At 39.7% G+C, this 16209-nt stretch overlaps 1 protein-coding gene across 6 annotated transcripts in view; it reads right to left on the minus strand.

Annotated features, from left to right (window-relative positions):
- Syn1 (Syntrophin-like 1) overlaps window positions 1–16209 on the minus strand; it is a 59632-nt gene that overhangs the window by 19387 nt on the left and 24036 nt on the right. For 5 of the 6 annotated variants that reach the window (XM_070097058.1, XM_070097044.1, XM_070097081.1 and 2 more), the window contains exons 5-7: window positions 15053–15270; window positions 4364–4491; window positions 4022–4215 (exon numbers count right to left, since the gene is read on the minus strand). In XM_070097058.1, the coding sequence (XP_069953159.1) occupies window positions 4022–4215; window positions 4364–4491; window positions 15053–15270 (540 nt within the window). The remainder of the gene's footprint in view (window positions 1–4021; window positions 4216–4363; window positions 4492–15052; window positions 15271–16209) is intronic. The other variant, XM_070097078.1, reaches the window with a different exon arrangement.

The following is a 16209-nucleotide window of genomic DNA, read 5'->3' on the forward strand; positions in this document are numbered from 1 at the left end:
AATGACCAAGGCAGGTGAAAATGTTCACCTGTCAGTGTGACTGTTACTATCTGAGTACTATTTCAGTACATAATATTAACCCTTTGACTGTTTCCGACGTATAAATACGTCTTACGAGCCAATGTTTCTGACGTATTTATACGCACAAATTCTAGCGGCTTCAAATCGAGCGCCAAAGGCCTGGTAGGCCTACACGGGAGAGAATGGGTCTCAGTGGTCGGTGTGCACCCTGTGAAAAAAATCTGGGACCTAGCGGTGCATTGTGGGAACGCCATGTTGTCAGTCCATTTTCACCATGCCTCTCGGTAAGAAGTTCCTCACTCCTCGGCGGATTGGAGGTCTTTTGTTCCCAAGTGATAGCTCTAACAGCGATGAAAATGTCAGTGACAATGAATTCAAGGGTTTTCAAGTGAGTGTTACCGAAAAAAGTGCCCAGGATAACGTAAATAGTGACGAAAACCCAGATGACCCACAACCTTCGACCTCTGGTGCTGTGCCGGCTTGTTCACGTTCACGTTCGCCTGTACCAGGACGAAAGAGGAAACTATTTGGTCGTGTACAACACTCTGATGATAGCAGTGATAGTGATAGTGATTTCAAGGTCATTGAAAGCAGTTCTAGTGACAGTGAGAGTGAATATTCCCCAGTGAAGCGCCAGTATGTACGACGTAGCATGCGGTCTGGTAGTGTTTCATATGTTGTTCCAAGGGGAAGGAGAAACTCTGGGAGCACATCCCGTGGCCCAACACCACGACCTGATAGTGAAGATGACGATATTGTAACGATGGGTATGAATGGTGACAGTGAGGGAGGAGGCAGTGGTGGTGATAGTGAGGGTGGCGCGGCCCATGTGGCACCATCACCGGGCCACGCTACTAGCCACGCAGCTGACTCAGCAGAACAACCAGCCTCACCCTACCCCACACTGCCACAACCTGCACCACCACAACCTGCACAGCCACAACCACGGTACAATATCCAGACCCCACCAGCAGACCGCATCTGGGATTGGCAGGACGGTGACGAGTTTGTTCCCAGTCCCCATGACTTTGATGAAACACAAAGTGGAATAAAGCCATCTTGTCCACTTGGGAACAATGCCAGTGAACTGGACTGCTTTGAGTTATTTTTCGATGAACCCCTGATGGACATCATTGTCAGGGAAACAAATACATACTGTGATTACACCATGGCAAATACAATTCTCTCACCAAAATCACGGCTACACAAGTGGAAGGAGACAACTGTGGCAGAGATGTACCTGTTTTTTGCCACAATAATGCTTATGCCACATGTGTATAAGCACACTGTCACCACATACTGGACAACAGATCGCCTGATTTCAACTCCAGGTTTTAGTGACATTATAGGTGTCAATCGTTTCCTGATACTGTTGCGTATGTTACACTTTTCAGACAAAACCAGGCCTGACAGAAGCGACAGGTTATATAAGATAAGAAATGTGTTTATGTACCTGAAACAAAAGTGCTGCATGTATTTTTATCCCTTCAGGAAGCTTGTTATTGATGAGTCCTTGATTTTATTCAAAGGAAGACTCTCATTCAAGCAATATATACCAAGCAAGAGGAAACGCTTTGGTATAAAGCTATTTGTACTGTGTGATTGCAGAAGTGGTCTTGTTTTAGATATTATTGTGTACACTGGCAGTAATACTTTGAGAGATACCATGAAGTTATTGGGTATCTCTGGTGATGTGGTTCGAACAATGATGGAACCATATCTTGGTAAGGGGCATATGTTATTTACTGATAACTGGTACACAAGCCCCTTACTCAGTGATTTCTTGCGAGTGAACTTGACAGACGTGTGTGGCACAGTGCGTGGTAATCGCAAACATATGCCAAGGTTCGACGCTGGCACTCGCAGAGGTGAGGTGCAAGCCTTTGCTGCCAATGACATCATGGCATTTCGGTGGCATGACAAACGTGATGTCACATTGTTGACATCAGTTCACACAAACGAAATGGTACCCAGTGGCAGGGACAACAGAGAGACCAATGAACCCATTCTAAAGCCTGCAGCTGTCATGGACTACAACCTCAATATGCGCTTAGTGGACAAATGTGACATGCAGATTGGGTTTGCAGACTGTGTACGCAAGAGTTATAAGTGGTATATCAAACTTTTTTTCCATCTTGTTGATATCTCTATGCTAAATGCTTATAACATATACAAGTTGAAGACCAACAAAACACCAAAATATGGTGAATTTTGCCTGTCAGTAATCAGACAAATAATTGCAAAGTACAAAGGAGCAACTCCTGCAATAGACCAGCGCCCACAGACGTCATCTCGTTTGAGGCCTGGTGATCACTACCCCATACAACTGCCTCCTACTACTGCCAAGAAAAATGCTCAGAAGAGGTGTTATGTATGTATGCATACCACAAAACGCCCACAAACACGCAGAGACACTCGTTTTATGTGTGAGGAGTGTGAAGTGCCCCTCTGCATATACCCATGTTTCAAAGAGTTCCACAAGCTGCAGCAGTTCTAGGAACGTGGTTAGTGACTGTACATATGTATATATATTATGGAACAATAGTAATAAACATTGTTTTGTATTGTTTGTTTGTGTAAACAAAGTGTATACACAAACTAATAGTGATAAAGTTTGTTCTGTTATTGTGTTGTAAATAATGAGTGTATATTTGAACAATGCACCTTACATTGGTCTCACAGGCCACATAAGTTACCTGGAAAAGAAAAATATTGAAAAATGCAAGAAACCTTTGAATTAGAGTAAATAAAAGAATACCGGGTGGGCGGCAGTCGCCGCTGTTGCCGTACGCACGTCAATTTCTGCAAACTTTGCGGCTCTATATCTCGGTAAGTACTGATGGCAAAAATTTTTTTTTTTAGGCTTAAAACACTAGTAAAAATATTCCTAACATTTTCATAAGAAAAAATAATTTTTTTTTTTTCGAATATTTGGCGACATAGAATGACAGTTTCAGAGAGGGCCCTGAAACAGTCAAAGGGTTAATGTCAGAACAAAGATTGGCTGTGAAATCACAAGAACTATTATAAATTGTAATTATTAGAACATAAAAATTACATAAATTAAAATAAAAACGAGAAAAAAAAGGTAAATCGGCAACACTTTTGCAAGCAGCAGGACTGAATGTTGCCATCTGGTGAGCATCCAGAGCCAACTTTGGGGTCTTATATCTTGGCTAAGCACTGATCCTAAAATTTTTTTTTGGTCTTATACCACACAGAAAATTGCCCTCTTTAATTTAAAAACAAAAAAAAATTTTTTTATTTTTCAAAATATTTGGAGGGAGGTGAAAGTGTATAAACTAAGGGAAGAGGAAGTTTGGGTGAGATATAAGTGACTATTGGCAGAAAGGTGGGCTAGTGCAAAGATGAGTAGTGGGGGGGTTGAAGAGGGTTGGAATAGTTTTAAAAATGTAGTATTAGAATGTGGGGCAGAAGCTTGTGGTAATAGGAGGGTGGGGGCAGGAGGAAAGAGGAGTGATTGGTGGAATGATGAAGTAAAGGGTGTGATAAAAGAGAAAAAGGTAGCTTATGAGAGGTTTTTACAAAGCAGAAGTGTTATAAGAAGAGTAGAGTATATGGAGAGTAAAAGAAAGGTGAAGAGAGTGGTGAGAGAGTGCAAAAGGAGAGCAGATGATAGAGTGGGAGAGGCAGTGTCAAGGAATTTTAATGAAAATAAGAAAAAGTTTTGGAGTGAGTTAAACAAGTTAAGAAAGCCTAGAAAACAAATGGATTTGTCAGTTAAAAACAGAGTAGGGGAGTTAGTAGATGGGGAGAGGGAGGTATTAGGTAGATGGCGAGAATATTTTGAGGAACTTTTAAATGTTGAGGAAGAAAGGGAGGCGGTAATTTCATGCACTGGCCAGGGAGGTATACCATCTTTTAGGAGTGAAGAAGAGCAGAATGTAAGTGTGGTGGAGGTACGTGAGGCATTACGTAGAATGAAAGGGGGTAAAGCAGCTACTACTACTACTAGTCATCAATTTGAAGGAAAACTTACAACAAGCAACTTCTTTCTGTCTCTGAACAGCGGTGTGCGCACCCTGCACCAAGACCTTAACCCAGGTGGCCAGATCACGATGTGTGTCGTGCTGGAAGACACTCATGGCTACCCCTTCCTGGGTACCACAACGCATTGTCATTGTGATTGGTTCGCTACCACCCAACGATCCCTTGTGTGTCGAGTTAACAATTCTGAAATATTTTCAAAACAATATTTTACTCACAGGAAATAAACTCACTTTTTGGAAGTACTTAGTTTTATATGTTACAATAAATAATGTTTATATATGATTACACTCAAAACCATATAAAACTGAAAGAATTTTTTTTTTTAACATACCTGGTGGCCAACAGAGGATAGAATACAAGAGGATTAGCCCATGCCTCTTTTGTCCATGGGACTTCTTGAAAAAGAATCATATCATGGTCAGTTACTGCACAAAACTGAGGCTCCCATTCATCTTTACCCTGGAAATTAAACGACAGTTAATATCTAGAGTTCATAACTCTTGAGGGCTTACTCTTCTAGATATACTACAAATTGCATCAAAAAGTAAAAGTTTCTGAACAGTAAAAAGGACATGGAAATGAAAATTTATTCATTACTTGTATTTTAATTTCTGTTGCAAGTCTTCTGTGCCTGTTCTGTTATCTGTTTGAGGGTCTGGGGAATATTTTCCCCACAGCCCAGTCCCAGACCAGGTCTCATAAGATGGAGAGGAAATATTACAGTATTAAACTTTAAACTGTCCAAATGTAGATCTACGTTTTTTCGACATTTGAAAGTATTTAAAAAAACGTAGATCTTCTTTTTTTTTTTTACATTTGAAAGTGTAAAAAAACTTAGATCTACGTCTTATTTTTTTTAATATTTGAAAATATGTAAAAAAACGAAGATCTACTTTTGAAGCACTACGCATGTGAACGTAGATCTATGTTTGGATAGTTTAAGGGTTAAGAGCTACCTTACTAAGAACAAAGAATAGTGAAGGTATATTTATTATGGTATTTATAGGTATTACTAGGTAGTAGGTTGGTAGACAGCAACCGCCCAGGGAGGTACTACCGTCCTGCCAGGTGAGTGTAAAACTGAAGCCTGTAATTGTTTTACATGATGGTAGGATTGCTGGTGTCCATTTTTCTGTTTCATAAACATGCAAGATTTCAGGTACGTCTTGCTACTACTTCTTACACATAGGTCACACTACACATACATGTACAAGCACACATATATATATATATATATATACACACACCCCTCTGGGTTTTCTTCTATTTTCTTACTAGTTCTTGTTCTTGTTTATTTCCTGTTATCTCCATGGGGAAGTGGAACAGAATTCTTCCTCCGTAAGCCATGCATGTTGTAAGAGGCGCCTAAAATGCCGGGAGCAAGGGGCTAGTAACCCCTTCTCCTGTATAAATTATGTACTGAATTTAAAAAGAGAAACTTTCGTTTTTCTTTTTGGGCCACCCTGCCTCGGTGGGATATGACCGGTTTGTTGAAAAAAAAAAATTATTATTATTATGGTATTTATAGGTAGTAGGTTGGTAGACAGCAACCACCCAGGGAAGTACTACCGTCTTGCCAAGTGAGTGTAAAATGAAAGCCTGTAATTGTTTTACATGATCGTAGGATTGCTGGTGTCTTTCGTCTGTCTCATAAATATGCAAGATTACACGTACGTCTTGCTACTTCTACTTGCACTTAGGTCGCACTAAACATACATATACACGTTTATACACACACTTCTGAGTTTTCTTTGATTTTATCTTAGTTCTTGTTCTTATTACTTTTCCTTTTATATCCATGGGGAAGTGGAGTAAGAATCTTTCCTCCGTAAGCCATGCGTGTTGTAAAAGTCAACTAAAAAGCTGGGAACAATGGGCTAGTAACCCCTTTTCCTGTAATAATTACTAAAAAGAATAAGAAGAAGAAAATTGTCAAAGTGGGAAGTCTGAATGTGCGTGGATGTTGTGCAAATGATAAGAAAGAGATGATTGTGGATGTTATGAATGAGAAGAAGCTGGATGTCCTGGGTTTAAGTGAAACAAAGCTGAAAGGGGTGGGTGAGTTTCAGTGGAGAGGAATAAATGGGATTAGGTCAGGGGTTTCTAACAGAGTTAGAGCTAAAGGAGGAGTAGTAATAATGTTGAAGGATAAGCTATGGCAGGAAATGAGGGACTATAAATATATTAATTCAAGGATTATGTGGAGTAAAATAAAGGTTGGATGTGAAAAGTGGGTTATAGTAAGTGTATATGCACCTGGGAAAAAGAGAAGTATAGAGGAGAGAGAGAGATTTTGGAAAATGTTGAATGTGTGGGGAGTTTTGAACCAAGTGTGAGAGTACTTGTGGTTGGGGATTTTAATGCTAAAGTGGGAAAAAATGTGGAGGGAGTAGTAGACAATTTTGGGTTGCCAGGGGTAAATGAAAATGGGGAGCCTCTAATTTAGCTATGTGTAGAAAAAGGTTTGGTAATAATACATATTTTATGAAAAAGAGGATAAATAAATATACAAGGTATGATGTAGCACGTAATGAAAGTAGTTTGTTAGATTATGTATTGGTGGATAAAAGGTTGATGGGTAGGCTCCAGGATGTACACGTTTAAAGAGGGGCAACTGATATATTGGATCATTATCTAGTTGTAGCTACAGTTAGAGTAAGAGGTAGATGGGATAAGAGGAAAATGGCAACAACAAGAGTGTATAAACTAAGGGAGGAGGAAGTTTGGGTGAAATATAAGCAACTATTGGCAGAAAGGTGGGCTGGTGCTGGTATGAGTAGGGGGGGGGGGGGTTGAAGAGGGTTGGAATAGTTTTAAAAATGCAGTATTAGAATGTGGGGCAGAAGTTTGTGGTTATAGGAGGGTGGGTGCAGGAGGAAAGAGGAGTGATTGGTGGAATGATGAAGTAAAGGGTGTGATAAAAGAGAAAAAGGTAGCTTATGAGAGGTATTTACAAAGCAGAAGTGTTATAAGAAGAGTAGAGTATATGGAGAGTAAAAGAAAGGTGAAGAGAGTGGTGAGAGAGTGCAAAAGGAGAGCAGATTATAGAGTGGGAGAGGTACTGTCAAGAAATTTTAATGAAAATAATAAAAAAATTTGGAGTTAAACAAGTTAAAAAAAGCCTAGGGAACAAATGGGTTTATCAGTTAAAAACAGAGTAGGGGAGTTAGTAGATGGGGAGATGGAGGTATTGGGTAGATAGCGAGAATATTTTGAGGAACTTTTATATGTCGACGAAGAAAGGGAGGCAGTAATTTCATGCACTGGCCAGGGAGGTATACCATCTTTTAGGAGTGAAGAAGAGCAGGATGTGAGTGTGGGGGAGGTGCGTGAGGCATTACGTAGAATGAAAGGGGGTAAAGCAGCTGGAACTGACAGGATCATGACAGAAATGTTAAAAGCTGGGGGGGGGGGGGAATAGTGTAGGAGTGGTTGGTATTTTTGTTTAATAAATGTATGAAAGAGGGGAAGGTACCTAGGGATTGGTGGAGAGCGTGTTTAGTCCTTTTATATAAAGGGAAGGGGCACAGAAGAGATTGTAAAAATTACAGAGGAATAAGTTTACTGAGTCATAGGTTGGTAGACAGCAACCACCCAGGGAGGTACTACCGTTCTGCCAACTGAGTGTAAAACGAAAGCCTGTAATTGTTTTACATGATGGTAGGATTGCTGGTGTCCTTTTTTCTGTCTCATGAACATGCAAGATTTCAGGTATGTCTTGTTACTTCTACTTACACTTAGGTCACACTACACATACATGTACAAGCACATATATACACACCTCTCTGGGTTTTCTTCTATTTTCTTTCTAGTTCTTATTCTTGTTTATTTCCTCTTATCTCCATGGGGAAGTGGAACAGAATTCTTCCTCCGTAAGCCATGTGTGTTGTAAAAGGTGACTAAAATGCCGGGAGCAAGGGGCTAGTAACCTCTTCTCCTGTATATATTACTAAATGTAAAAGGAGAAACTTTCGTTTTTCCTTTTGGGCCACCCCGCCTCGGTGGGATACGGCCGGTGTGTTGAAAGAAAGAACAAGAAGCTTACTGAGTATACCAGGAATAGTGTACAGTAGGGTTATTATTGAAAGAATTAGAGCTAAGACAGAATGTAGAATTGTGGATGAGCAAGGAGGTTTTAGAGTGGGTAGGGGATGTGTAGATCAAGTGTTTACATTGAAGCATATATGTGAGCAGTATTTAGATAAAGATAGGGAAGTTTTTATTGCATTTATGGATTTAGAAAAGGCATTTGATAGAGTGGATAGGGAAGCAATGTGGCAGATGTTGCAAGTATATAGAATAGGTGATAAGTTACTAAATGCTGTACAGAGTTTTTATGAGGATAGCGAGGCTCAGGTTAGGGTGTGTAGAAGAGTGGGAGACTACTTCCCAGTAAAAGTAAGTCTTAGACAGGGATGTGTAATGTCACCATGGTTGTTTAATATATTTATAGATGGGGTTGTAAGAGAAGAAAATACTAGGGTGCTCGGGAGAGGGGTGGGGTTAAATTATGGGGAATTAAATATAAAATGGGACGTGACACTGTTACTTTTTGCTGATGATACTGTGCTTATGGGAGATTCTAAAGAAAAATTGCAAAGGTTAGTGGACGAATTTGGGAGTGTGTGTAAAGGTAGAAAGTTGAAAGTGAACATAGAAAAGAGTAAGGTGATGAGGGTATCAAATGATTTAGATAAAGAAAAATTGGGTATCAAATTGGGGAGGAGGAGTATGGAAGAAGTGAATGTTTTCAGATATTTGGGAGTTGACGTGTCAGCAGATGGATTTATGAAGGATGAGGATGAAGGAAAAAAGGTGAGTGGTGCATTGAGGTATATGTGGAGGCAAAAAATGTTATCTATGGAGGCAAAGAAGGGAATGTATGAAAGTATAGTAGTACCAACACTCTTATATGGGTGTGAAGCTTGGGCTGTAAATGCTGCAGTGAGGAGGTGGCTGGAGGCAGTGGAGATGTCCTGTCTAAGGGCAATGTGTGGTGTAAATATTATGCAGAAAATCTGGAGTGTGGAAATTAGGAGAAGGTGTGGAGTTAATAAAAGTATTAGTGAGAGGGCTGAAGAGGGTTTGTTGAGATGGTTTTGTCATTTAGAGAGAATGTGGATCAAAGTAGAATGACATAGAGAGCGTATAAATCCGTAGGGGAAGGAAGGCGGGGTAGGGGTCGTCCTCAAAAAGGTTGGAGGGAGGGGGTAAAGGAGGTGTTGTGGGCGAGGGGTTTGGACTTCCAACAAGCATGCGTGAGCGTGTCAGATAGGAGTGAATGGAGACAAATGGTATTTGGGACCTGACGAGCTGTTGGAGTGTGAGCAGGGTAATATTTAGTGAAGGGATTCAGAGAGACCGGTTATTTTATATAACCGGACTTGAGTCCTGGAAATGGGAAGTGCAATGCCTGCACTCTAAAGGAGGGGTTTGGGATATTGGCAGTTTGGAGGGATATATTGTATATTTTTATATGTATATACTTCTAAACTGTAGTAGTAGGTAGTAGGTTGGTAGACAGCAACCACCCAGGGAGGTACTACCGTCCTGCCAAGTGAGTGTAAAACGAAGCCTGTGATTGTTTTACATGATGGTAGGATTGCTGATGTCTTTTGTCTGTCTCATAAATATGCAAGATTACAGGCATGTCTTGCTACTTCTACTTACACTTAGGTCACACTACACATACATGTACACATTTATTTATACACACTCATCTGAGTTTTCTTTGATTTTATCTTAATAGTTCTTGGTCTTATTAATTTTCCTTTTATATCCATGGGGAAGTGGAATAAGAATCTTTCCTCCGTAAGCCATGCGTGTTGTAAAAGTCAACTAAAATGCCGGGAACAATGGGCTAGTAACCCCTTTTCATGTAAAGATTACTAAAAAGAATAAGAAGAAAATTGTCAAAGTGGGAAGTCTGAATGTGCGTGGATGTTGTGCAGATGATAAGAAAGAGATGATTGTGGATGTTATGAATGAGAAGAAGCTGGATGTCCTGGCTTTAAGTGAAACAAAGCTGAAGGGGGTGGGAGAGTTTCAGTGGAGAGGAATAAATGGGATTAGGTCAGGGGTTTCAAATAGAGTTAGAGCTAAAGAAGGAGTAGCAATAATGTTGAAGGATAAGCTATGGCAGGAAAAGAGGGACTATAAATGTATTAATTCAAGGATTATGTGGAGTAAAATAAAGATTGGATGTGAAAAGTGGGTTATAATAAGCGTGTATGCACCTGGAGAAGAGATAAGTGTAGAGGAGAGAGAGAGATTTTGGGAAATGTTGAGTGAATGCATGGGGAGTTTTGAATCAAGTGTGAGAGTAATGGTGGTTGGGGATTTCAATGCTGAAGTGGGTAAAAATGTTATGGAAGGAGTAGTAGGTAAATTTGGGGTGCCAGGGGTAAATGTAAATGGGGAGCCTTTAATTGAGCTATGTGTAGAAAGAAATTTGGTAATAAGTAATACATATTTTATGAAAAAGAGGATAAATAAATATACAAGGTATGATGTAGCACGTAATGAAAGTAGTTTATTAGATTATGTATTGGTGGATAAAAGGTTGATGGGTAGGCTCCAGGATGTACATGTTTATAGAGGGGCAACTGATATATCGGATCATTATTTAGTTGTAGCTACAGTTAGAGTAAGAGGTAGATGGGAAAAGAGGAAGGTGGAAACAACAAGTAAGAGGGAGGTGAAAGTGTATAAACTAAGGGAGAGGGAAGTTCGGGTGAGATATAAGCGACTATTGGCAGAAAGGTGGGCTAGTGCAAAGATGAGTATTGGGGGGGTTGAAGAGGGTTGGAATAGTTTTAAAAATGCAGTATTAGAATGTGGGGCAGAAGTTTGTGGTTATAGGAGGGTGGGGGCAGGAGGAAAGAGGAGTGATTGGTGGAATGATGAAGTAAAGGGTGTGATAAAAGAGAAAAAGGTAGCTTATGAGAGGTTTTTACAAAGCAGAAGTGTAATAAGAAGAGCAGAGTATATGGAGAGTAAAAGAAAGGTAAAGAGAGTGGTGAGAGAGTGCAAAAGGAGAGCAGATGATAGAGTGGGAGAGGCACTGTCAAGAAATTTTAATGAAAATAAGAAAAAATTTTGGAGTGAGTTAAACAAGTTAAGAAAGCCTAGGGAAAATATGGATTTGTCAGTTAAAAACAGAGTAGGGGAGTTAGTAGATGGGGAGATGGAGGTATTGGGTAGATGGCGAGAATATTTTGAGGAACTTTTAAATGTTAAGGAAGAAACAGAGGCAGTAATTTCATGCACTGGTCAGGGAGGTATACCATCTTTTAGGAGTGAAGAAGAGCAGAATGTAAGTGTGGGGGAGGTACGTGAGGCATTACGTAAAATGAAAGGGGGTAAAGCAGCTGGAACTGATGGGATCATGACAGAAATGTTAAAAGCAGGGGGGGATATAGTGTTGGAGTGGTTGGTACTTTTGTTTAATAAATGTATGAAGGAGGGAAAGGTACCTAGGGATTGGCAGAGAGCATGTATAGTCCCTTTATATAAAGGGAAAGGGGACAAAAGAGACTGTAAAAATTATAGAGGAATAAGCTTACTGAGTATACCAGGAAAAGTGTACGGTAGGGTTATAATTGAAAGAATTAGAGGTAAGACAGAATGTAGGATTGCGGATGAGCAAGGAGGTTTTAGAGTGGATAGGGGATGTGTAGATCAGGTGTTTACATTGAAGCATATATGTGAACAGTATTTAGATAAAGATAGGGAAGTTTTTATTGCATTTATGGATTTAGAAAAGGCATATGATAGAGTGGATAGAGGAGCAATGTGGCAGATGTTGCAAGTACAGTGGACCCCCGCATAACGATGGCATCGCATAGCGATTTTTCCGCATAACGATTACTTTTATCGCAAAATTTTTGCCGCGCATACCGATTAAAAACCCGCATACCGATTTTCGTCCGAGACGCGTCCAATGTGCCCTCAGCCAGCCTCACATGTGCCGCTCCGTCCCATTGTTTACCAGCCAGCCTCCGCGGTAACATCCAAGCATACACTCGGAATATTTCGTATTATTACAGTATTTTCGGTGCTGTTTCTGGAAAATAAGTGACCATGGGCCCCAAGAAAGCTTCTAGTGCCAACCCTGTGGTAAAAAGGGTGAGAATTAGTATGGAAATTAAGAAAGATTTTGAAGGGTTTGGGGCTAACCCTGAGAAGCCTATGCCAGTTGTGGAATCCATTGTGCCTACTTCAAAGATTAAGGAAATGTGTGCACAGTGGGTTGAACTGCAAACCTTTATAGATGAAAATCACCCTGACACAGCTGTTGCAAGCCGTGCTGTTGACTATTTCAATGACAATGTTGTGGCCCATTTTAGACAAATCGTAAAGGAACGGGAGGTACAGAGCTCTATGGACAGATTTGTTGTGCGACAGAGGTCCAGTGACTCTGAAGCTGGTCCTAGTGGCATTAAAAGAAGAAGGGAAGTAACCCCGGAAAAGGACTTGCTACCTCAAGTCGTAATGGAAGGGGATTCCCCTTCTAAACAGTAAGAAGATAATGCTCTCCCCTCCTCCCATCCCATCAATCATCACCAGATCTTCAATAAAAGTAAGTGTCATTTAATTGTGCATGCCTTTTTCAGTTTGTGTGTATTAAAATTAACATTTCATGTGGTAAAAAAAAAAATTTTTCATACTTTTGGGCGTCTTGCACGGATTAATTTTATTTCCATTATTTCTTATGGGGAAAATTCATTCGCATAACGATTATTTCGCATAACGATTAACCCTCTTGCACGGATTAAAATCGTTAACCGGGGGTCCACTGTATATGGAATAGGTGGTAAGTTATTAAATGCTGTAAAGAGTTTATATGAGGATAGTGAGGCTCAGGTTAGGGTGTGTAGAAGAGAGGGAGACTACTTCCCGGTAAAAGTAGATCTTAGACAGGGATGTGTAATGTCACCATGGTTGTTTAATATATTTATAGATGGGGTTGTAAAGGAAGTAAATGCTAGGGTGTTTGGGAGAGGGGTGGGATTAAATTATGGGGAATCAAATTCAAAATGGGAATTGACACAGTTACTTTTTGCTGATGATACTGTGCTTATGGGAGATTCTAAAGAAAAATTGCAAAGGTTAGTGGATGAGTTTGGGAATGTGTGTAAAGGTAGAAAGTTGAAAGTGAACATAGAAAAGAGTAAGGTGATGAGGGTGTCAAATGATTTAGATAAAGAAAAATTGGATATCAAATTGGGGAGGAGGAGTATGGAAGAAGTGAATGTTTTCAGATACTTGGGAGTTGACGTGTCGGCGGATGGATTTATGAAGGATGAGGTTAATCATAGAATTGATGAGGGAAAAAAGGTGAGTGGTGCGTTGAGGTATATGTGGAGTCAAAAAACGTTATCTATGGAGGCAAAGAAGGGAATGTATGAAAGTATAGTAGTACCAACACTCTTATATGGGTGTGAAGCTTGGGTGGTAAATGCAGCAGCGAGGAGACGGTTGGAGGCAGTGGAGATGTCCTGTTTAAGGGCAATGTGTGGTGTAAATATTATGCAGAAAATTCGGAGTGTGGAAATTAGGAGAAGGTGTGGAGTTAATAAAAGTATTAGTCAGAGGGCAGAAGAGGGGTTGTTGAGGTGGTTTGGTCATTTAGAGAGAATGGATCAAAGTAGAATGACATGGAAAGCATATAAATCTATAGGGGAAGGAAGGCGGGGTAGGGGTCGTCCTCGAAAGGGTTGGAGAGAGGGGGTAAAGGAGGTTTTGTGGGTAAGGGGCTTGGACTTCCAGCAAGCGTGTGTGAGCGTGTTAGATAGGAGTGTATGGAGACGAATGGTACTTGGGACCTGACGATCTGTTGGAGTGTGAGCAGGGTAATATTTAGTGAAGGGATTCAGGGAAACCGGTTATTTTCATATAGTCGGACTTGAGTCCTGGAAATGGGAAGTACAATGCCTGCACTTTAAAGGAGGGGTTTGGGATATTGGCAGTTTGGAGGGATATGTTGTGTATCTTTATATGTGTATGCTTCTAGACTGTTGTATTCTGAGCACCTCTGCAAAAACAGTGATAATGTGCGAGTGTGGTGAAAGTGTTGAATGATGATGAAAGTATTTTCTTTTTGGGGATTTTCTTTCTTTTTTGGGTCACCCTGCCTCGGTGGGAGACGGCCGACTTTTTTAAAAAAAAAAAAAAAAAAAAAAAAAAACTTCTAAACTGTTGTATTTTGGGCACCTCTGCAAAAACAGTGATTATGTGTGAGTGAGGTGAAAGTGTTGAATGATGATGAAAGTAGTATTTTCTTTTTGGGGATTTTCTTTCTTTTTGGGTCACCCTGCCTCAGTGGGAGACAATCAACTTGTTGAAAAAAAGAAAAAAAAAATTATTTATTATGAATGTAAGAAGTCTGTAAGGTTCACCTGTCATCTTAAGTATTCATGATACTGAAAGAACATCAATCATACCAAAGTTCAACAAATTAGCAGGTTTCCATTTCACACTCATTCAACATGATATTAGTACCTCTCTAGATAGCTGCTTACGAACCTATTAGCTACCATCTTCATTAACAAATCTTGTATAATATACATAAACTTGTATTACCTTGACGAAAACAATGGATGGTAATCGTTAACTAATGAGTATAGCACAGTAATATGCTAGCATCATTTAGCACACAAGGTGAAACCTGTTGAATTAGTATTTGTACTATTTAGTAGCACCAATTACATTACATTAACTTAATTTAGAACAGATCTAGGAAACAACTGAATTTTTGGAATGAAAATATACCTATTGGCTTACAACACTGATCAACTCTCTCAAGAATATACAGGCAGAAATAGTTTAAAAATTCCAGTACATAATTAACTTCCATCACATAGCTGCACAGGATGGATTTAATGTATAAAATACAGTTATCAAATTTAAAAATATTTTTTTTTTAAATGCTGGCCATCTCCCACTGAGGCAGAGTGACCCGAAAAATAAACACTTTCACCATCATTTACACTATTAACGATAAGAAACCAGCACTCACTTGATCTACCTTAAGCTTTAGCCAACCCATGTGATGTATTGTGGCCTTGTCTAGTACATCTCCAAGCATTTTATTGGCATGAACTAGTGCAGCAATGGTGAGACGGTCCAGGGTGGAGTGCAGGGCATTATACCAACTTGTGATGTCTGCTTCTGAGGAGCACTTTATTATAAGACTGTGTAGGCGGTCAGGAGAGTGCAACTCAAGGCTGTGTACTTCTGGAAAAATATGACATGCAAAATTAAAATAAAACAAAAACATTCTTGGAAATGAAAAACGAGACCTTAAAGAAACCACAAAGCCAAGCATGTGCCAATTAAAGCAAGCAGATGATGATAATGTTAACAAAAAATTACACATGAGTAAATCCTGAGGACCCCAATGGAAATAAGTCACAATGACTTAGGGGTCATCTTAGACATATTTTGCATAATTCACTAACAATGTATAAATAGAACAATAATATCTTAAAGGTAACTGTCTAAATGTATAACAGTCTGTAAACCACATGTAGTGACCCTGAATAAATAATTATTATTTTTATTACTATCACAGCATTACAGGCTCTCCACACTTAGCGACATACTCATTTACCGACAACTATGACTTATGACGGGCTCTCTGACCAGAATGCACACCTAAATAATGTACAAGAGTTGATTTCCTCTATTCTGTACATTACAAACCCACTACCATTATAGTATGCTCCTCAATTACCGACGTGGTCTTAGGAACAGAACTCCATCATTAAGTGAGGAAAGGCTGTATTATTATTTTTTTAACACAACAGCCATCTGCAAAGGCAGGATGACCCAAAAGAGAAAATACATTCATAATGTTCACATTTAATATTATAGTCTAATTTGAGTTTATTAACAATAGTCAATATGATTTTGATACATACCACATCAATTTAGGTTTCTGTTAGACTATATAAATGAATAAAGTGCAGCAAAACTAAGTTCAAAAGAATTATGACAATGTACAGTGGACCCTTGACCAACGCTGTCAACGTCTAATGATAAAATAGCCTAACAATGCGTTTCTGCGTAAAAATATTGGGTCGACCAACAGTGAAAAACTTGGGTAACAGCATTCGTCCCGAACGTGTTGGCCTGTCCGTCCAGCCTGAGCGCCTCCACTGCCCTGCCTTCAGC

The sequence above is a fragment of the Cherax quadricarinatus genome, chromosome 4 (genome assembly GCF_038502225.1).
Source record: "Cherax quadricarinatus isolate ZL_2023a chromosome 4, ASM3850222v1, whole genome shotgun sequence".
Taxonomy (NCBI): domain Eukaryota; kingdom Metazoa; phylum Arthropoda; class Malacostraca; order Decapoda; family Parastacidae; genus Cherax; species Cherax quadricarinatus.